General features: G+C 35.9%; 1 protein-coding gene across 1 annotated transcript in view; it reads right to left on the bottom strand.

Annotated features, from left to right (window-relative positions):
- Nucleotides 1–22854, bottom strand: part of LOC139122463 (cadherin-23-like) — a 192033-nt gene that overhangs the window by 122201 nt on the left and 46978 nt on the right. The window contains exon 4 of the mRNA XM_070687855.1: nt 16313–16464. Within this exon, the coding sequence (XP_070543956.1) occupies nt 16313–16464 (152 nt within the window). The remainder of the gene's footprint in view (nt 1–16312; nt 16465–22854) is intronic.

Here is a 22854-nt window from a genome sequence, read left to right as displayed (position 1 = left end):
AGCAACCCCCAAAATTAAGACCAAACAGGCGTGCTTGCTGTCACGATGGGGATGCATGGTGTCATGGCGGCCTGGAAGGCCACACGGACCTTCACAGGATCATGTCGCCCATTGGGCATCATGGTACCAGGGTCCCTCAGGATCCACTACAGCAACCCCCAAAAGTAAGAAGGAACAGGCGCGCTTGCTGCTTTGGAGGGGATGCACGGCATCATGGCAGCCTGGACGGCGACATAGACCCCTTACAGGATCATGCTGCACATTGGGATACGTGGTACCATAGCCCCTCGAGATCCGCGACAGCAACCATAAGAGTAAGACCGAACATACGCACTTGCTGCCACTGCAGGGATGCACGGCGTCATGGCGGCCTGGATGGCGACATGGACCCCTTACGGGATCATGCCGCGCCTTAGGCAACGTGGTACCGTGGTCCCTCAGGATCTCGATAGCAACACCCCTTCAAATATAGCTGCAAAGTAGCAATGACTGGTTTCGAGACATCTCGGTGCACAGGGCAAAAGAGGAATAGAAATGCAAAAAGAAGAAAGGCTATGGTAGTATTTGTGAAAACGAGGTCAAAGGTCATCGAGGTACGTTGTTACTGAGTTATGGACATAAATTTAATATTTGGGGTCAAAGGTCATCGAGGTCACATGACATTTTGTCAAAAAATTTGTATCCCTTAGTTATCCTTATATACCAAAAATCAGACCTCTGGCTCTGTTTGCTTGCCCAGAATTAGATATATGCATAATTAGAGAGGTACAGGAAGTGTTGTCATTAGGTGTCCCATCATACCAAACATGAGGGTGTAGCCCTTGTGGTTATACTCAGTAATGGACAAATACGCATATTTGAGGTTAAAGGTCATCGAGGTCACGTGACATTTTGTCAAAAAATGTATCCCATAGTTATCCCTATATACCAAAAATCAGACCTCCAGCTCTATTGGCTTGCCCAGAATTAGTACATAAATAAGTTGCAGGAAGATGCCAAGGTCAAAGGTCAAATTGAATCCCCAAAATTTTGGAGTGAAATTTGGTCCCCTACTGGTCATTGTCAATAGACGCTGGTTTTCTCGGACTTCACACTAATTACACAATGATTTTGATGATGAGATACAGCTGGATATTGATACACTACCTAATTAGGTTTGTCAGTTTGCTCTCCAATTTACCCTTTTAGTGGTCAACTTTTACAACTTTGCGCCAACATCAGACAGACTAAAACAGCAAGTGACGCAGCAAGATGTCTGTAAACTAATTTACTATGTAGTATGTTTATATCTTTACAGCAGCTATCAGTTTCAATGGTGACACACACAGAGACTGGTTGCCAAGTTTTACAAGCAGTTCAAATTCACGGAGAGGTGGTAAAAGAACGACGTTACTGCAAATTTAGACTCAGAGGACAATGTTCTTTGTAGTTGAATATCAATAAAGTTCATGACTTCAAAAATAATAGAGTGATGTGTAAAATGAACAAACTTTACTTTGGTTATCAACAAATGAATGACACCACATTTCTCAATGAGCTGACATCGGGGCCTACTTCAGTACGAAGTGAACTTGGGGGTTTCAGGCTATTTCGTGAACGTCATTTGTTTTCTATATTGACAAGATTGTAGCGACAAGCGATAAAAACATTGCAACATTGTAAGAGTGTTTATCATTTCTAGTTGATCCGACGTTTTTATTAAACACAAAAAAATCTAAAACTAACAACCCAAGGTCTTTGTGTCAGCAACTTTCTAGCCTAAAAAAACTCAGACAACAGTTTTCTATATTGACAAGATTGTAGCGATAAAAACCTTGCAACATTGTAAGAGTGTTTCTCATTTCTAGTTGTTTCCAGATGATTTGCCTGGCAGGAAACTGCCAGTTTTCAAGTACCGCAAAACAATGTTGTTGGCCGTTTGCTTTGAAATACCACCACAACGTTTACCAATTTCTGAAAATGACAGACCGTTTAAATACAACTGAACAATCTTCTCTCTCACTTCAGCTGGTGTCGTCTGGGAGCCATCCATGTTGTGTTTTTGTCTGGTTCAACATCTGTTTGTACAAATGTAAAGATCATTACGCCAGTGAAACTGATAGCTGCTATTTACGTGTCAGCGTATGTATACAAAGCCCCACCATGGCTGGCAATACCAGAACATCTCGTCCCTGACTTCCAGACATTGCTATTGCTACTCAAACGTTCTGATTCTTTCAGATCGATTTGTGTTGTTAGTTTTAGATTTTGTTTTTCTGTTAAATGAAAACGTTGTGTTTTGTATTTAAGTTCACTCGAAGTTCATTATGCAAACTTTCATATTCTTTTCGATTATTAAGAATTTTTTTATATTTTATCCGATCTCAAGGCCGCAAGGTAAACGGCTTCTGTGTTGACCTTCTTCAGTCGGGTCAACTAGAAATGACCAGATATGAACTGTAAATGCTCACGTGTTTCATTATATATTGCAGTTATGTGTAAATTTGAACCTTTGACACATGTTTGCAACTTCATTGAAAGTATTATGATCAACATAATGAACAATATTCACCACAGATTAACTTATATAAGTCATTAAGTATTCAAATATGTAATTAACTGAAATTAAAATAATTAATTTCTTTGACTGCTGTCATTGTATCACTGCTTTATATAGCAAGTGTAATTGCCTTTGGTCAAGTCCTTCAACCTTGAAACTATACATTCAAAACTTTGAAAGCTCATTATATATGCAAACTATAAATTAGCTGACATGAAAACTTAAGTGCGAAATGCCTTCCAATATTGGTATAACCTGGTATAATCATCAATGTACATAGCATGTTATGCCAACTTTGATCAAATAAATCCAGTATATATCCCTAATTAGGAAAGTTCATTAAATACACAATTAGGATTTGGCTGAAGCAAAAATGCTTAATGCCTTTCAATGCTAGCCTACATAATACCCTAGTGTCTTTAATGTACATAGCAAGCTTCATCAATTTTTGTCATATAAATTCCAATATATATCCCCAATTTCAAAACTTCATTAAATATGCAAATTAGGAGCTGGATGAAGTGAAAATGCTTAATGACTTCCAATAATGTTCTATCATAGTATCTTTAATGTACATAGCAAGTTTCGTCAACTTTGGTCTGGTCAATACAGATAAATATCCCTGATTATGAAATTCATTAAATATGCAAATAAGGAATTGGCTAAAGTTCAAATGCTTAAAGGCGCCCTTCTCAGTCCCAGGTTCTCGCATTAGCAAATGTGTCAACAGCCCATTAACAGTTGTCATTCTTTTGTTTTCCATTGAAAATTTCATCAAAGTAAATAATATTTATATTAGATAAATCTGATAATTGAGTGGGGGCTTTAATGACTCTCAATAATGTTCTATCATAGTATCTTTAATGTATATAGCCAGTTTCATCAACTTTGGTCTCGTCAATTCAGATAAATACCCCTAATTAGGAAAGTTCATAAAATATGCAAATTAGGAATTGGCTGATGTAAAAATGCTTAATGACTTTCAATAATGTTCTATCATAGTATCTTTAATGTACATAGCAAGTTTCGTCAACTTTGGTCTAGTCAATACAGATAAATATCCCTGATTATGAAAGTTCATTAAATATGCAAATAAGGAATTAGCTAAAGTTCAAATGCTTAATGACTTTCAATAATGTTCTATCATAGTATCTTTAATGTACATAGCAAGTTTCGTCAACTTTGGTCTAGTCAATACAGATAAATATCCCTGATTATGAAAGTTCATTAAATATGCAAATAAGGAATTGGCTAAAGTTCAAATGCTTAATGACTTTCAATAATGTTCTATCATAGTATCTTTAATGTACATAGCAAGTTTCGTCAACTTTGGTCTAGTCAATACAGATAAATATCCCTGATTATGAAAGTTCATTAAATATGCAAATAAGGAATTGGCTAAAGTTCAAATGCTTAATGACTCTCAATAATGTTCTATCATAGTATCTTTAATGTACATAGCCAGTTTCATCAACTTTGGTCTCGTCAATTCAGATAAATACCCCTAATTAGGAAAGTTCATAAAATATGCAAATTAGGAATTGGCTGATGTAAAAATGCTTACTGACATTTAATAATGTTCTATCATAGTATCTTTAATGTACATAGCAAGTTTCATCAATTTTGGTCATGTAACTTCAAATATATATCCTTAATTTCAAAAGGTCATTAAATATGCAAATTAGGATTTCCATGAAGTAAAAATGCTTAATGACTTTCAATAATGTTAAATCATAGTATCTTCAATATGCGTACCAAGTTTCATCAATTTTGATCGAGTAAATTCAGATATATACCCCTTAATATCTTTCAAAGCTGATGTATCTTGGTGTGATCAACATTTGTAGCGAATCTCATCAAATTGTGTGCAGTCGTTGTCAATGTATATCAGTTTTTCTAAAATCATTATTTATGCAAATGAGCTAAAAAGTAAGCAAGCCACACCCACCAAAAACTAATCAGTTTTTACCATTTGCAAACTGAATCTATGTACCAGATTTGATTCTGATCTGATCAGCCGTTTTTGAGATATTGAGTAAACAGACAAACAGAACACAGACAGACAGACAGACAGACATCGCTGCAACATATGCTCACGTGTGTCAACACGTGAGCAAATAAATATTCTTGCAATGTTGCAAAGTTTTTATCGCGTGTCGCGATGTCGCTACTATCTTGTCAATATCGAAACAAGTGACCTTCTCGAAGTAGCGTGAAACCCCCAAGTTCACTTCGTACTGAAGTAGGCCCCGATGTCGCTCATTGAGAAATGTGGTGTAATTCATTTGTCGATAACCAAAGTACAGTTTGTTCATTTTAACACATCACTCTTTTAATTTTGAGAGTCATGAACTTTATTGATATTAAACTACAAAGAACACTGTCCTCCGAGTCTAAATTTGCAGTAATGTTGTTCTTTTACCATCTCTCCGTGAATTTGAACTGCTTGTAAAACTTGGCAACCAGTCTCTGTGTGTGTCAACATTGAAACTGATAGCTGCTGTAAAGATATAAACATACTACATAGTAAATTAGTTTACAGACATCTTGCTGCGTCACCTGCTCTTTTTAGTCTGTCTGATGTTGGCGCAAAGTTGTAAAAGTTGACCACTAAAAGGGTAAATTGGAGAGCAAACTGACAAACCTAATTTGGTAGTGTATCAATATTCAGCTGTATCTCATCGTCAAAATCAATGGTACAAATACTGTAACATAGGCCAGAATAAGCCATTGCCATAGCTTAGCTGCATAGGTATAGGGGAGGTCAAAGGTCAATGAAAAATCCGAAAAATAATACTTTAAAAATCTTCTTCTCAAAATCGGCAGGGCCTTGAAATTTGGCATGAAGGAGCCTAGCCCTATGGTCTACAAAAATTTAGGACAGAATTGTGATTGGTTAATTTTTATGCAAATGAAGTCAATTTGAAAGTTTTAATTTCAATATGGTTGCCAGGTTACGTGACCCATTGTTATGGTCATGTGATCAAAAAATAGCGTCAATGATATGACACTGTGCTCCTCAGTGCATTTAGCGGTAGGGATGCAAGGAGAGGGGTTTGGGGAATGTTGCTGAGAAAGATGCAAAGAAAGGGTGGAAATGTGAAACTGTAATAAAACCTATTGTTTTTTTAGCAGTGAGCATCCAGCTTGGTAAACATGCCATCTTGTACATGAAGGCAAAAAACATAATTTTCACATGTCCACCAAACTTGGAATTTGCATAGATCAACATAGATCATCCAAATTGATTTATCTGCAAGATTTTGTATGTTCCTTGCTACAAAATTCTGACCCGATTGAATTATAACAGGAAAACTTGCACACATGATTGGACAGTGTGGACTGTTTATTGCATGCACTACATCTGCCGTGATGGTGGATTGCCAGACACCACACTGCATCAAAGAACTGTAGTTTAAAACGAAAATATAATTCTAAACAAACTTTCTTCGTGTCATTGATAGCCTTGATTTTCTTTGGATATTGAATGGACACATTTATTAAAGACGTCACTTTAGCTTGTCATTGATGGTGAAATGATTTTTTGCAGAAACTTGATCAGTCCAGCCAAGTACACATGCTTACTCATAACAGCTAGCTGGACTGCGATGATCACAACATTGTTTTGTGATATTCCGATACAAAATTAAAATAATTTTATTAATATGTCGCATTGACTATAAAGTTACAAATGTTTCCTTGGGTGTTGAAACATGTTAGCATAGTGTGTTACAAATCAACACACCAAACAGCAATGTTCATGTAAGAACAACCTGCTTGATTTCCATGGACTTTCTGGTCTGCCCATCACACTTGTATGTCTGTTTCCCCTCTAGCTACCGAAAATTCTTAGTAAAATTTCAAATTCAGTCTCAAAAGTTTTGAGTAAATTTCAAAATTGACTGTATTAATTAAATTGTCAGTTATCAACAAATTCCTTTTGTATGCCAATATAGCTCATCTAGAACCGGACATACTTATATACACACAAGATTTGGCAACACCCTGACAATTAAATAATCTTAAACAGCACTGATTTACATTTACAAATTATTCTATGTGAAGTAATTCTTCAATTGCAGATACTATGATAGAAGAGTTCAGCACTGCCAAGATATGAGTATAGCACACTGAATTTTGAACCAGAGTTATGAAAATGACTGAACTGTGTCACAATAACTTTCTTTTATTAAATCAGTCGTTTCATTCTTTCTAAGATTGTAGAGACTAAAGGTTAAGGATATTAGTAACTTTAAACCAGGAAAAATACCAATAAGTGGAAAGGATCAAAAGAAATCAACTTATTCATTTCTTTACATGTTACAAAACCAGAAAGTAACACATAATTCTAATTTAAGTGATTTAAGGCTAGTTTTACAAGCTTACTTGTCAATGTTTGAAGATATAAAAGAAACAAAAAACCACGAATAAACCTCAAAAGCAACAAAATTCCAAGCATAACATTACACAATGGTTCAGAATGTTCATTTACAAAGTTCACTCAAAATGTACTTTGATAACAAATAGTATTTTGACAGCTGTACCCCGCGGCTTATTCGAGCGCCACAGCAATGAACGGTCAAAATCCCCGCGAAAAATCACTCACACGTATGCACTCGTCCAAAACATTGATTGTTCACTTTTGAAACAAAAAACCACGAATAAACCTCAAAAGCAACCAAATTCCAAGCATTACATTACACGATGGTTCAGAATGTTCATTTACAAAGTTCACTCAAAATGTACTTTGAAAACGATAGTATTTTGACAGGTGTACCGCGGCTACTTACTAAAGTCTGTTGAAAAAGAGTAGGCCTACTATTAAATATCGTTGTTTTTCAGGTCAACAAGTGATTGAATCAGAAACATGTGTCATGAAACAGTAAAACAACAACTGATAAATAAGTAACTTTTCTAAAGAGTAACTTGAAACGCCTCGCCTGAAATTTTTGCATCGAAATGTTTCACTCATTTTCGTTGGTATGACTTTGAAACTCCAGGAAGCGATTGAGAAGAAAGGGTTACCTTGAATTATTGAGGTTTTTGCTGATAATTTGCCAAATTAAATGAGAAAAAACACTACGCAAATTTCCACACGCTTACACACTGACTGTTTCAGAGGCCGGCCTTTCATGTTCGTGTGGTACTACATGTGGAGGTAGTAGAGACTGAGTTTCTTGCACGGTCGCGCCGATGAAATGGGAAGCTGAAATTTTCGCTCGTAATTTTACAAACGAAATCGTAAATCCACTCAAAACTTCGTATTTTTTTGACATATTTGAAACCCACGAGGAACGTTATTCATTCTCCCCTGCACAGTAAAAAGGAGATCGAAACGACATGCATGTCAGGACCAAACGCACGCATGATGTCCGTCAACATCCACCAATCTCGTAATTTACACTGACAGAACAAAAACAATTTGATCGAGCATGGACGTTCTAACGTAAATGCATCATTGTCTATCGCATTTTCATGTAAGCCAATACACTCACTGTTACGCTCTAAGCTCAATTATAATGTCAATTCAACACGATCTGGTATTTTCGCTGATAGTGAGTGTGGCATCGTGAATGGTATGCCATGGAGGTATGTAGTGTAGTCGATAAATAACACTGATCACGTGGTGTGACAAAATAGTTTTATGGAAGTTGTTGACGGAAATGACGTCAATTTTGCCTCTCCCAACTCTATAAGCTTCCTCAGTTACGTAACTTCGTAGCTAAACATAAATTTGGGCTATTGACTAAAAAACATTTGCTTGTTACACTCACCACACTTGTACTTAAAGTGTTTGGAATGTACACCTATGTACAATACAATGAAAAAAAGTTTGGACACTGTAGGTCAACAGTGCATCTTTACTGTATGAGACTGAATAAGCTTAACCCTCAAGTATATATACAAGCAAAAACCATATTTAATTTTGAATTACGTAGTACAGGGAAGGACATACAATATGGTGAAAACCAAACTAAATATAAAAACTGAATATACAATGATATTGAAATGTTGTTTTACAGTCATGAGTATCTGGTTTGTGCCAAGAGACAAATATTTAATTGGACAGCATCATCCTGACCACACTTTTCTCTGTCTGGTTGTTTCCTTTTGATTTTCTGATGCAGTGATAGATACAAAATATCCATACAACATAGCTTGCACTTTGTTCACAGTAGAACTGAGTTTTACATGTAAGATAACTTTCTCGTAAACTGTAAATTCTGGCTTCTGGCAGCTCAAACATCGCAATAACTACGTACATTTTTTTTATATGATACGGAGTGCCTTGCACACATATGCAATATGCAGACAGTCGATGTAATTCATAGTAAGAGTCTACTACATTCAAGCATTGTGATGTTGACAGTGCACGATTTCAAGTAGCCACGAGGAAATTCTGATGGTCTATTAGTGGAAATATATGTAACAACAGTGGAACAAACAACATTAGTTATCGTGACCATGCTAAAGTGCAATCTCGGATCATGTATGATCTGATGATCACGCCAAATTGCCATGTCGGATTTTGCCGTGATTCTGAAGTACGCGTACTTCCTTAGTAAATCGGTCAGCACATAAGCACACTGTTTTTAGCGAAGTCAACAATGATGTCAAAATCAACGCACAACTGACGAAATTACCCAAAATAAGCAACAGAAAATTAAAAGTTATCGCTGTGTTGAAAGGACAGTAAATCAACATAAAACGACGCTAGTTATGACACGGACGAAGAAGGAGAGAGCGTTCCCTCGCTCTCATCCAGCTATTAGTATGGGCGCCAGTGGGATTGCCTTGCTAAAGTAATGGATTCGCCAGTACGCGGTACCGCGTGAGTACTGAGTACGGAGGCCATCATTCTTCAGTCTATCGAAGGAGCGTTTCGTGCCAAAAAATACACGACAGCAACAAAAGTACCATCACTGTGAACCTCATATTAACAAACATCATCAAATACACGCTAAAAACTATAAAACGTCAAAATTCGCTCTACACTGAGAAGTTGATGGCGTCAGTTTGAGTCTTCAAAGTCCTTGAAGCTTGCAAAACAATGCTAACTTGTCACACTAGTTCAATCTTGACGGTGTAGCATGCTAGCAGGTACGCTTACCCATTCCGGACACCTGGTACCACCACTTATATAGTGGTTCAAGATTGTACTACCGATTTTGTCAGTGATCTTATGTTTCTTTGTGTGTTTGTTTTTACTGTTTATTGGACCTGGTAATTTATTTGCCTTGAATGATAATGATTGCTGGAATCGATTTGATGTCATATTGTTATGTACGCATGCGCGTATTAAGGGGAGAACTATTTGATTTCTCGGGGGAGGGGGTATGGAGGAAGTGGGTATGGGAGCAATTTTTTTCCCAGTCAGAGTGACAGCAATTTTTTATTTCTACTGTCAGACCTGCATCAATTTTTTTTCAAATGGAGTAGCAGTGCAATTTTTCAAATTTAAGCCAGTCTTTCACATATCACAGGATGGTTTTATGTAATATTCATATTAAATTCCAACAAATGAACAAAAATGGAAATTCTAGTATATTTACAATTTTAAATTATAGAACACTTTTTTGGCAAATCAACTGTGATTAGTACTATACTTGCTCTTCTTTAAACAGTCAATTTCTTTAAGTTCTCAGGAGAGATGTTATCTTTGTGGATTCTAAGTATCAACAACCTTGATATGAACCATTGACTAAAAAACATTTGCTTGTTACACTCACCACACTTGTACTTAGTATTTGGAGTGTACACCTATCTACAATACAATGATAAAAAGTTTGGACTCTGTAGGTCAACAGTGCATCTTTAATGTATGAGACTAAATAAGCTTACCCCTCAAGTACCGATATGTATAGGCCAAAAACAATATTTAATTTTGAATTATGTAGTGCAGGGAAGGACATACAATATGGTGAAAAGCAAACTAAATATAAAAACTGAATATACAATTATATGGAAATGTTGTTTTACAGTCATGAGTATCTGGTGTGTGCCGAGAGACAAATATTAAAATTGGACAGTATCATCCTGACCACAGTTTGTCTGACTGGTTGTTTCCTTCTGATTTTCTGACACGGTGATAGGTACAAAATATTATGCTATTCACGATAGTTATACAACATAGCTTGCATTTTGTTCACAGTAGAACTGAGTTTTACATGTAAGATAACTTTCTCGTAAACTGTAAATTCTGGCTTCTGGCAGCTCAAACGTCGCAATACTACATTTTTTGATATGATATGGAGTGATTTGCACACATGCAGTGACAGTCGATATATTCATAGTATGAGAGTCTACTGTACATTAAAGCATAGTGATGTTGACAACTACATGCATGCCAGTGCAAGATTTCGAAGTAGCCAGGAGGAAATTCTAATGGTCTTTGAGTGGAAATATAGGTATTAAACGACAGTGAAACAAACAACATTAGTTATCGTGACCTTGCTAAAGTGCAATCTCGGATCATGTATGATCTGATGATCATGCCAAATTACCATGTCGGATTTAGCCCTGCGTACGATGCTGTGTGTTCCGCTACAGCTATTCGCCCCGCTCACCACAGCCCTGCAAAGACCCGTACGTAGGGTCGGTGACTTCAAATCCATTTTGGGACTTGACGTAAAAAGCCAAATTACTGCCAAAATTCAGCGTTCTTGGGCCCAAGTCGTATCCCTGCCCACCTCAGCTACTCGATCGCTTCCAAAAATGCCAGTCTTTTATTCACTTTTCGTAAATAACCGTCGATGTCGGCAACTCTCTCGCTAGCCCTGCGTACGTACGCAGTGTACGCAGTGCATTCCCTGTGTGCGTTCCTAACACACAGCATCGTACGCAGGGCTAGCGAGAGAGTTGCCGACATCGACCGTCGACGGTTATTAAGTCAAAAATGATGTCAAAATCAATGCACAACTGTCGAAATTACCCAAAATAAGCAACAGAAAACTAAAAGTTATCGATGTGTCGAAAGGACAGTACATCAACATAAACAGGTCATCGTTGATGACACAGTCCCCACTTGTTAATAATGGGTACTTTGATTACATGTCCTCAGAGAGGATAGAGTCCTCTTCATTAGTTAGGTCTGTGATAAAAATACTTTGATACAGATGGCGCTCAATGGCCAAGAATGAGTTCCATGGTGATGAAAACATAAAACCAATGTAGGCCACCATCCTAAAGTTCATAAATGAGTCAACTAGGAATTAATCAACAGGATGTTGCAAAACATTTTTGCATACAATTCTAACACTTAACAGATTATCACTGGTACCATATTTCATAAAGTTTGATGCAGTATTTACAACACTATGAGATCAACATCTGTATCAAGTTTCATCACATTTGACATTGTATTAATTTGTGGCTATATCACCCTAATTAGGAAAGTTCTTACTTATGCAATTACAAATTAATTAAAATGACACTGATAAATGTCTTTTTCAATGTTAAAGCAATGTGAGCTTAACATCGGTTAACATCTGTATAAAGTTTCATGAATTTGATGCAGTACATATTTCTTGACATATCAGCCTACTTACGAAACTTCAATAATTGACATGTTACTGCTACATGACGTGAAACAAATTGACGAGCATATGTATGAAATAGGTCAATGTCAACTTTGAATGATACTGGTGGAAATATGTCTGAGTTATGGCTCTGTACATGAAAACATCGTAATAAAATGGCTGCCTAGAGACCATATTGGATCGTATCACATAAAAAATCGACGTACATATGTATGACATAGGTCAATGTCCTTGTACCAACTTTGAATAAAATCGGTTGAGATATGCCTGAGTAAAAATCGTAACAAAATGGCCACACAGCAGCCATATTGGATCGTATCACAAAACAAATTGACGTGCATATCTATGACATTGGTCAATGTCCTTGTACCAACTTTGAATAAAATCGGTTGAGATATGCCTGAGTTATGCCTCTGTATATGAAAAAATTGTAATAAAATGGCCGCCTAGCGGCCATATTGGATTGTATCACAAAACAAATCGACGTGCATATCTATGAAATTGGTCAATGTCCTTGTACCAACGTTGAATAAAATCGGTTGAAACATGTCTGAGTTGTGGCTCTGTACATGAAAAAATCGTAATAAAATGGCCGCCTGGCGGCCATATTGGATCGTATCACAAACAAATTGACGTGCATATCTATGACATTGGTCAATGTCCTTGTACCAACTTTGAATAAAATTGGTTGAAACATGTCTGAGTTATGGCTCTGTACATGAAAAAATCGTAATAAAATGGCCGCCTGAGCCATATTGGATCGTATCACAAAAAAATTGACGTGCATATCTATGACATTGGTCAATGTCCTTGTACCAACTTTGAATAAAATTGGTTTGAAACATGTCTGAGTTATGGCTTTGTACATGAAAAAATCGTAATAAAATGGCCGCCTGGCGGCCATATTGGATCGTATCCCAAAACAAATCGACGTGCATCTGTATGACATATGAAGTAATCCTTGTACCAAGTTTGAATGAAATCGCTTCTTGCATCTCTGAGATATCTGTGTGAACAGACGGACGGACGACGCACGCACGCACGCACGCACGCACGCACGCACGGACGCACGCACGACATGACCAAAAACTAAAGTTATCGCTGTGTCGAAAGGACAGTAACAAACATAAAAAGACGCTAGTTTGTTATGACATGGAGGCCGGAGGTAGAAGACAGAGCATTCCCTCGCTCTCACCCAGCTATTAGTACGGGCCGCCGGTGGGATTGCCTCGCTATTAAAAGCAATGGATTCGCCGGTACTGGGGAGTACCGAGTAAGGAGCGGAGGCCATCATTCTTCAGTCCTATCGAAGGAGCGTTTCGTGCCAAAAAATACATGACAGCAATCAAATATACGCTAAAACCTTTAAAACGTCAAATTCGCAACTGACCGAGAAACATGATGGCGTCGGTTTGATTTTTCAAAGTCCTTGAAAAACAACGCTAACTTGTTATGTGCGCATGCGCATATTAAGGGGAGACCCATTTGATTTCGGGGGGGGGGGGGGGTATGCAGGAAGTGGGTATGGGAACTTTTTTTTGTTAGAGAGACAGCATTTTTTTATTTCTACAGTCAGACCTGCATCAATTTTTTTTTCAAATGGAGTAGCAGTGCAATTTTTCAAATTTAAGCCAGTGTTTCACATATCACAGGATGTTTTTATTTATTCATTTTACATTCCAACAAATGACAAACAAAATGGAAAGTCTATTATATATACAACTTTAAATTATAGAACACTTTTTTGGCAAATCAACTGTGATCAGTACTATACCTGCTTTTCTTTAAAACAGTCAATTCCTTTTAAGTTCTCAGGGGAGATGTTATCTTTTGTGGTCAGAGAAACAAGGCTCACACATTGTATTTCATTATATTTGTTGTTCCTCAATTTTCACTGTCAACTTGTAATCTTTCTAACATATTTATATTGAGAGAATAATGTATTGGTTTTAACACTAGTTTATTGACTCCTATCTTGTGTTTTAAATTTTCACGATTTACAGAAGTCAAATAGTCCCATCTAGATATTGCCTATACCATTGAGATATTGCAACAGAAATCCTGAAACATGATTTCTTGGGTCAGAAAAGGGAAGGAAAACATCGAGTGCACCGAGGTGTACAGTAGTGAATGCTTATATCATAAGTGCTGGAAAAAAAACATAAGAATTACTTGTGGTAAAAACATTTGCGTGCCTTTGGCAGCATGCCAGCAAAGAATACATGAGAATGAAGTTTCCAAAATTTTGCTCATTTCAACAGCATTGTGACAATTCCTTTTTTATTTCTGTCTGTTATGAGAATATTTTTTTCTCAAGCCATTACAGGCTTAATTTTTTTCTTTTATTTCACCTGGTGACATTTTTTTTCCTCGAAATCCTCCATACCCCCCAGAAATCAAGTGGTTTCTCCCTAAGTGAGCCCCTGACCTATACGGGCCAGTGGATTACTTCCTCAGTAGAACTGATATGCCTGCCAGTACCGGTGTTTATCGCCTACGGAGGCCATCATTCTTCAGTCGATCAAAGGCGCCTTTCGTTCCAAAAAATACACGACAGCTGCAAAAGTGCATCACTGTCAACTTCATAACTATAGAACATATTGAAATACACAGTGAAACGTTCACAACGTAAAAAATGTGCCCATACCGAGAAACAAGATGGCGTCCATTTCGATTCTTCAACTCAGATTTTGTCCTACAGTTGTGCGCATGCGCAGACGGTAGCTTTAGCGAAAGTGAGGCAAAATCAAGTAAATATAAAATAAAAATGGATAAAAATATTGTTTAAAAATAATGTAAGGCATGTATCACCAAATTTTGAACATTTCTGACGGTATTTCAACTATACGAACACCCATGCCAAACATCACAATAATCAAATCAGTGGTTTTGAGGAAAAGTGAAAATAGTGGTTTTCAGAAAAAGCTAAAAAAGTGACTTTAAAATGATTCAATCAAAAAAGAAAAAAGAACCGTTTGAGATACATGCCCAAGTGACCACCAGACCAAATTTCAGAAAAGTTACTGAAGCGTTTCTGAGATACCTGCGTCCACAGCATACGGCCCACTATGTTGGCCATATTGGGCCGCGCCATCACATTAGTACCTTGTGCCCAGAGGGCACAAAGTACTAAAAATATATTGTCTTTTCTGTTTCTTTACTTGCATCAAACTTCTGTTGCATGAAAGTTGTGGATATCTAGTGGCATATCTTAACTAGTATAGGGGTCTCCCTGGCAAAATGTAAGAAGCGTGGATTGCCAAATTTTATCCCAATAAAATTTTATGATTTACGGACCAGCTATTTTTTTTTCATCTCATTCCGATTGCATTTATCATGATGTCATTTAAAATGCTATAAAAGTTTATCATGACTTTAACTATTTCAGAATTTCGTTTTGTAGTCCTTTGGCAGGTCTATGACTAGGGGGTCTCCCCTGGCAAAATTTAAGCAGCATATATTGACAAATTTATTGCAATGACATTTTTACGGTTTACAGACACAGCTATTGTTTTTTATTGCCTTGTTTCCGAATTGTATTTAATATGATGATATTTAAAAATGCTATAAAAGTTTTTCAAAACTTTAATCATTTCATATTTCATTTGGTTAGTCTAGAGGCAGGTCTATGACTTGAGGTCTCCCATGGAATCTATTATGCGTGGATCACCAACTTTATGGCAATGAAATTTCTATGGTTTATGGACCAGCTACTGTATTTTTTATCTCGTTTCTAAATTGTATTTATCATGATGATATTTAAAATGCCATAAAGTTTATTAAACTTTAGTTATTTCAGAATTTCATTTCATATATATATTTTCCGGTCGTACTACATTCGGAAGAGAAACAGTTTCGATTCTCGAATTTCATTTTGCTTGGACATAAACATAGAAGTACGTCAAAATCCGGCCTTATTTTAATGTTTTAGGTCGTATGAAATTCAGAAGAGAAACTGTTTCAATTGTCGATTTCATTCCGGTTGACATCAAGGTAAAACTACATCAGAATCAGCCTTATTTTTACTATTCACAATGTTACTGTAACTTTTATATAACGTATCCACCGACACACTTGGTGGTCAAATTCTTAGAGGAAAAAATAACTATGCAGTTACGCATTGGTCAAACTATTGGAGGTTTAAAATAATCAATTTCCAAAGAATAGTGGGTGGTCGAACTAATGGAGCAGTCGAACTGATAGAGTGATTACGGTATTCAATATTAGCAATTACCTCATAGTCTAAACCGTCTACATTTATAAGTTTTACAGCAGCATGTGTATCATTTTGTTCAGACACATCAAAAAAATCTGATCCTTCGGTAATACCAAAGGTTATAGGATCACCGTCAGGATCTTCTGCTATCAGGATGTACATCACTTCACCTGAAAATTGGAGCAAAACTCTATGGTTATTCAACTTGGATCACATTACAACATTCAAAACAAATTGTCAAGGTATTACAATAGGTGTAAGTGAATGAAGAAGCATCTTATGGAGAATATACTGTACCACAGCTATTTCACAAAATTTAAGATGTATTCCAAAATTCTACGATGTAGTACTTACATAAAAAAATAAGGGTAATCAGCTATAACAAATTCTCACTGGTAATATTGCGAATACTAAAAAAACGCCCTATATAGCTCCGCTGTGTTTATGTAGAGAATAACTATTTTTGACACATGTTGATGAAGAAGGTGGAAATCTTTGATAGCTCAATGCAGTGGCCAGAAAAAAATGGCTAAAATAGCTGCAAATACAATTCAAGATTTCATCATACTTTGAATGTATCACATAGGATCATCACTAAGAACATGTCAACCAAAGCTACCTTATAAGTAATTTTTGAGAATAAATTTTTTGACCAAAAATGGCAACAATTGCCCCCAAAAATAAATTGCAGATTTCATCATAATTTCAAAAGATCAAATTTAGTTCATCTATAGAAACCTGTATACCGATTTTCAAAGCTGTTTGACCAGTACATTTTGAGAAACATATGTTTTGACCAAAATGGGAAAATTGCCCAAAAAATTCAAAATTGCAGATTTCATCATTATTTCAATAAATATCATTTAGTTCATCTATAGAAACCTGTATACCAAATTTCAAAGCTGTTAGACAAGTACTTTTTGAGAAACGCATTTTTTGACCAAAAATGGAAAAATTGCCCCAAAAATTCAAAATTGCAGATTTCATCATTATTTCAAAAACTATCATTTAGTTCATCTGTAGAAACCTGTACACGAAATTTTAAAGCTATCAAATGAGTAGGTTTTGGAAATACACATTTTTTGACCAAAAATGGCAAAAGTTGCCCCAAAAATACAAAATTACAGATTTCATCAGAAATTCAATATATATTACTTAGCTCATCTGTAGAACCTGTATACCAAATTTCAAAGCTATCAGATGAGTAGTTTTGGAAATACAAATGTTTTGACCAAAAATGGCAAAAACTGCCCCAAAATTACAAAATTGTAGATTTCATCATAATTTCAATAAATATCATTTAGTTAACAAGCGACCTAGCGGCCGATATAGCTCCGCTGTGTTTATGTAGAGAATAACTATTTTTGACACATGTTGATGAAGAAGGTGGAAATCTTTGATAGCTCAATGCAGTGGCCAGAAAAAAGTGGCTAAAATAGCTGCAAAATACACAATAGAAGATTTCATTGTACTTTGAATATATCACATTGGATCATCCCTAAGAACATGTCAACCAAAGCTATCTGATGAGTAGTTTTTTGGAGAATAAAATTTTCTGACCAAAAATGGCAACAATTGCCCAAAATAATAAAATTTGCAGATTTCATCATAATTTCAAAAGATCAAATTTAGTTCATCTATAGAAACCTGTATACCAAATTTCAAAGCCTGGTTGAACAGTACTTTTTGAGAAACACATTTTTAAACCAAAAATTGAAAAAATTGACCAAAAATTCAAAATTGCAGATTTCATCATAATTTCAATAAGGGACGGACCATTAGATCTTGGGAGGGGGGTGGTCAAAACAGAAAAAAAAAATTTTAGAGCAGAAAGTTAGGAAAAAAAAATCTTCAAACTAGTTTGCAAATAAAAAAAAAATAAATAAGAAGACAAAGGCGTAAAAAAAAAATCTGCAAAAGTCTTTAAAATTTTGAATTTTTTTAGATTTTACCGACAGAAAGCAACTTTCTGTATTTTTCAGTACATCCTCCCGGCACATTTTTAATTTTAATTTATACTTTAGAGTGACTGTATCCCTTATACTGGAAGTTGTGATTATCTTATCTTTTCAGGACTTTTGTATTCTGATCACTTGAAAATTATGAAATTATAGAGCCTGTTTTCTACTTGTTTCCTGCGTACAAACCAAGCAGGTACACTAGGTAAAACATTGAAACTATGGTATGGTTGTCAAGACAGAAAGTTGTATTTGCCTTTTAAGATCAGAGACAGATGCGGCCACATCAGTTTCATTTTTTTCACAGCATTTATTGCAATGATGAATGCAAGAATGGGTGAACAAGTAGAAACACGTCAATAATGATAAAACAACATATCAAGTCATTATGTATTATTTTGCTTTTAAAAAGGCATTTTCAATTCTTTTTTCTCAAAAAACAGCCTCAAAAAACAACAGCAACACATGTTTTAACATTCAACTACACTACGTAGAATGCCATCTATCCAACAAATCCCAACACATAAACACACAAAAGGGTTGAACTTTGAAAGTTTCTCGATAGCAAATACTGAATAAATCTGCATGAATAATCGTTTTTGTGTAGCAAATTTCAAAGAAATTGGACAAGCCCTTTCAGAGAATACAGATTTTTTGACCATGAATGGCATAAATTGCCCTAAAAAGACAAATATTGAAATTTCAACACATCTATACACATCCAATCAATTGGACATGCTGCTACAGAGAAATAGATGTTTTGATCAAAAAGGGCAACAATTGCTCTAAAAACACAAATATGCAAATTTACTATATTATTTAGCTTATTTTAGCTTCTCAGCTTGTCAAAATCAATTGTAAATCATGAGATATGCATGATGTTTGGTGGGGTGAATGTAGGCATTTCACCACGCAGTAGTAGAAAGGGAAGCCAGGAAACCAAATAGTCAATTTTCAAAACTATAGGAAGCTACTGAGGAGCAAGAAGACCATGTTTCAGAGGAAGATGTGTAATCCAAAAAAATGCTCCCCAAAGTGCCACCAAATAACACCATTTTTTCTCTATTTTTCAAAAGCTCCAACAGCAGGAGGGGGGACACCCCCTCCTGACCTCCCCCCGCAAAAATACTCCCTAAGTGCCACCAAATAACACCATTTTAATCTCTATTTTCAAAAGCTCCAACGGCAGGAGGGGGACACCCCCTCCTGACCACCCCCCACAAAAATACTCCCCAAGTGCCACCAAATAACACCATTTTAATCTCTATTTTTCAAAAGCTCCAACAGCAGCAGGGGGCACCCCTCTCCAGAACCCCCCCCCCCCCTGTGACCGCTTGCGTGGCCGCTTGTGGTGCTTGGCACCACGTCTTTGCCCTCTTTATCTTCAGACAGCGACGAACTAAAAAAAAATTATAAATCTGAAATTTACTCTGAAAAAAAAAATTGCACAGCTAATCTCAATTGGAAAAAAAAAATTTCAGAAATTTACAATAGTAAAAAATTTTCACAATCTCATTGTGACCACCCCCCCCTCCCAAGTCTAATGGTCCATCCCTAATATTCTGTAGTTTCATCTATAGAAACTCTATAACCAAATTTCAAAGCTATCAGATGAGTAGTTTTGGAGATACACTTTTTTGACCAAAATTGGCAAAATTGACCCAAAAATTCAAATTGCAGATTTCATCAAAATTCAATATATATTACTTCGCTCATCTGTAGAAACCTGTATACCAAATTTCAAAGCTATCAGACAGTACTTTTGAGAAACACATTTTTTGACCAAAAATGGCAAAATTGCCCCAAAAATACAAAATTGCAGATTTCATCAAAAATTCAACAAATATCATTAAGGTGATCTGTAGGAACCTGTATACCAAGTTTCAAAGCTATCAGATGAGTAGTTTTTGAAATACACATTTTTTGACCAAAAATGGCAAAAATTGCCCCAAAATACAAAATTACAGATTTCATCATAATTTCAATAAATATCATTTAGTTCATCTGTAGGAACCTGTATACCAAATTTCAAAGCTATCAGATGAGTAGTTTTGGAAATACACATTTTTTGACCAAAATGGCAAAAATTGCCTTAAAATGCAAATTTGCATATTTCTACACAATTTGAACAAATCTGAATAGATCATCCTGTAGGACCTATGTACCAAATATCAAAGCTATCTGACCGGTAGTTTTGAAGAAAAAGATTTTAAAATTTTTTTTACCAAAATGAAAAAAATACCGTCAATGACGCTGTACCTTCTCTAATGTGTGGCCAGGTCAGGTAATTGGTTGTTGGCATGGAGTTGTTGGTAAATAGTTGATGATGTAGGGGCATGAGGTGGGATATGGACCCAAAGAACCCAAAAGATGATTAAATACATCAATCAAAAAAATTCTAAGCTACAGTATAAACTGCCTAAAGATAGTTCAATGTGGAAAAAAAAGTTAAATAATTCAGAAATAAGAATTAACAGTCCAAAATAGTAATGACGCACTTCCCTACTGACCTGAGTGCATGTGAAATACACAACCTGGCATCTGTAAATTAAATGTATACCAAGTGATCATTTTAAGTTACTTTTAACTGTTTTTAATGGATTTTCCAAAGAGTCCTGTGGAAATGATGAAAAACGCTTATCTGGTCTTGTGTTTGTAAAACCTCATGGCTGATAATTGTCATAGTATTGAAAAAAAATTGAAAGTGAAGAAATTACTGTTTTTAATAGGCATATTTTCCTTGAAATACATGACCGTGTAAAGAATATATGCTAAAAGTGTTTAAGAGTAAATTTCTTTTCAAAAAATAATTTAATCTGTGACCAAAGGATTTTTATTCTTTGAGTTTACAAATTCAAACATTGCAATTTGTTCAATCATCTTGTGCAGTGCAAAATTTATAAAATGACTGAAAAATAAAAAAATTGGCAGAATTACAGTCTTTGTGATGTAAAATTATGGGTTGACATCACCTTTGTGATGTAAAATTATGGGTTGACATCACGATAATTGTTAATCTGTTCGAAGTACTACTATACTATAATTTAAAAAAGAAAAGTTCATGCAGAAACGGTAACATATATTGTCAGCAATGTAGTGTTAATTTTGACTTTACATCAAAATATGTCTTTGCTGGATACCAAATATACTAGGGCAAATATAAATAAAATCAGCCATGTTTAGCAAAATCCACACAACAGCATTGATCCTTTTCTAATTTGATTTGATTTGCTTATGTTATCCTTGTATGACAGTCAGTACAATATGGAACTTGAACACAACACAGTGAATAAGTATGCTGTAAATGAAATGGTGTGGCTGCATCCACATGCAGCAATAGGAGTGCCTTTGTCTCTCACCCCTCATTTCCAACTGTCCCATCCCTGAAAAAATAGTTTGGTCTTATATTTATAATGTTAATAATTTCTGTATTTGTTAAAATGTGCGCATCTCAAAAACTTTTGATCATAAACATTTTCATTGTTTTTTATAGCTGACCAGTCAGTTAACCTGTTTATATTTGAATATTTGCGCATTTTTCCTCATCATTTGTCATTTTCTAAAAGTTAAAATGCTCCTTGTGTGGTCAAGCTTTCCACAAGCATCAAATGTGGTACTTCATATAGGAAGGTCTGCCTCTAGAGGGCGGGCATCATGAACAGTGTTTGTTAGTTATTTCCTCCACATAAACTTCTGATTGTACTGTAAACATTGAACATGGCCGACGTCCGATTTTCCTGTCTAAAACTTTCACTCATTTTCGTTCATATGACTCTGAAACTCCAGGAACGATTGGGAAGAAAGGGTTATCTTGAAATATTGAGGTACTCGCCGATATTTTGCAAATTTAAATGAGAAAAAATGCAAGGAAAATGCCGACAGGCTTACACAATGACCGTTTTCAGACTCAGAGGCATATGATCATCTGCAGATTATGCAACAGGCCCATATCACGTGAGGCCATGAGGGATATCCACCAACTCAGTACCAAACACTAGCGCACACAAGTGAGCAAACACAAAGTGAGTACCCCTAACGTCAGCTCAGTAGTCTGTAATAGATCGTAGTCAACTAAGAACCTTGGAGAAAGGCTTACATGTAACACTGTGGCTATGCCGCTAAGTCCCTTTTGATTTTTGTCACAGCTCAAAATCGTTCTCCTACACCTCAACCTGAACCATGAACACCCCCACCAGTTTATGATATGACCCATCACAATGGCATAACGTCAACGGATCTTGACAGACGGAAGTATTGACAGACGGAAGTAGTTGACACCAGCATACTGGTTTTCAACTCTAATACCTTCTCTGTCTATAAATAGACACGAGAAGGTAAAAATTGCCTTAAAAATACAAATATGCAAATTTCGCCACGATTTGTACAAATCTGGCTGAAGTCACCCTAAGCAAACTGCATATTAAATTTCAAAGCAATCGGACAAGCGGTTTCAGAGAAGGAGATTTTTTTACCAAAAACACCAAAAAATGCCCGAAAAATACAAATATGCAAATTTCACCACGATTTGAACAAACTTAAGTGAGGTACCCCAAGTAAACTGCACATAAAATTTCAAAGCAATCAGACTTGCGGTTTCAGAGG

This window comes from Ptychodera flava, chromosome 22, assembly GCF_041260155.1.
Source record: "Ptychodera flava strain L36383 chromosome 22, AS_Pfla_20210202, whole genome shotgun sequence".
Taxonomy (NCBI): Eukaryota; Metazoa; Hemichordata; class Enteropneusta; family Ptychoderidae; genus Ptychodera; species Ptychodera flava.
This window is presented reverse-complemented; position numbering and strand designations above follow the sequence as displayed.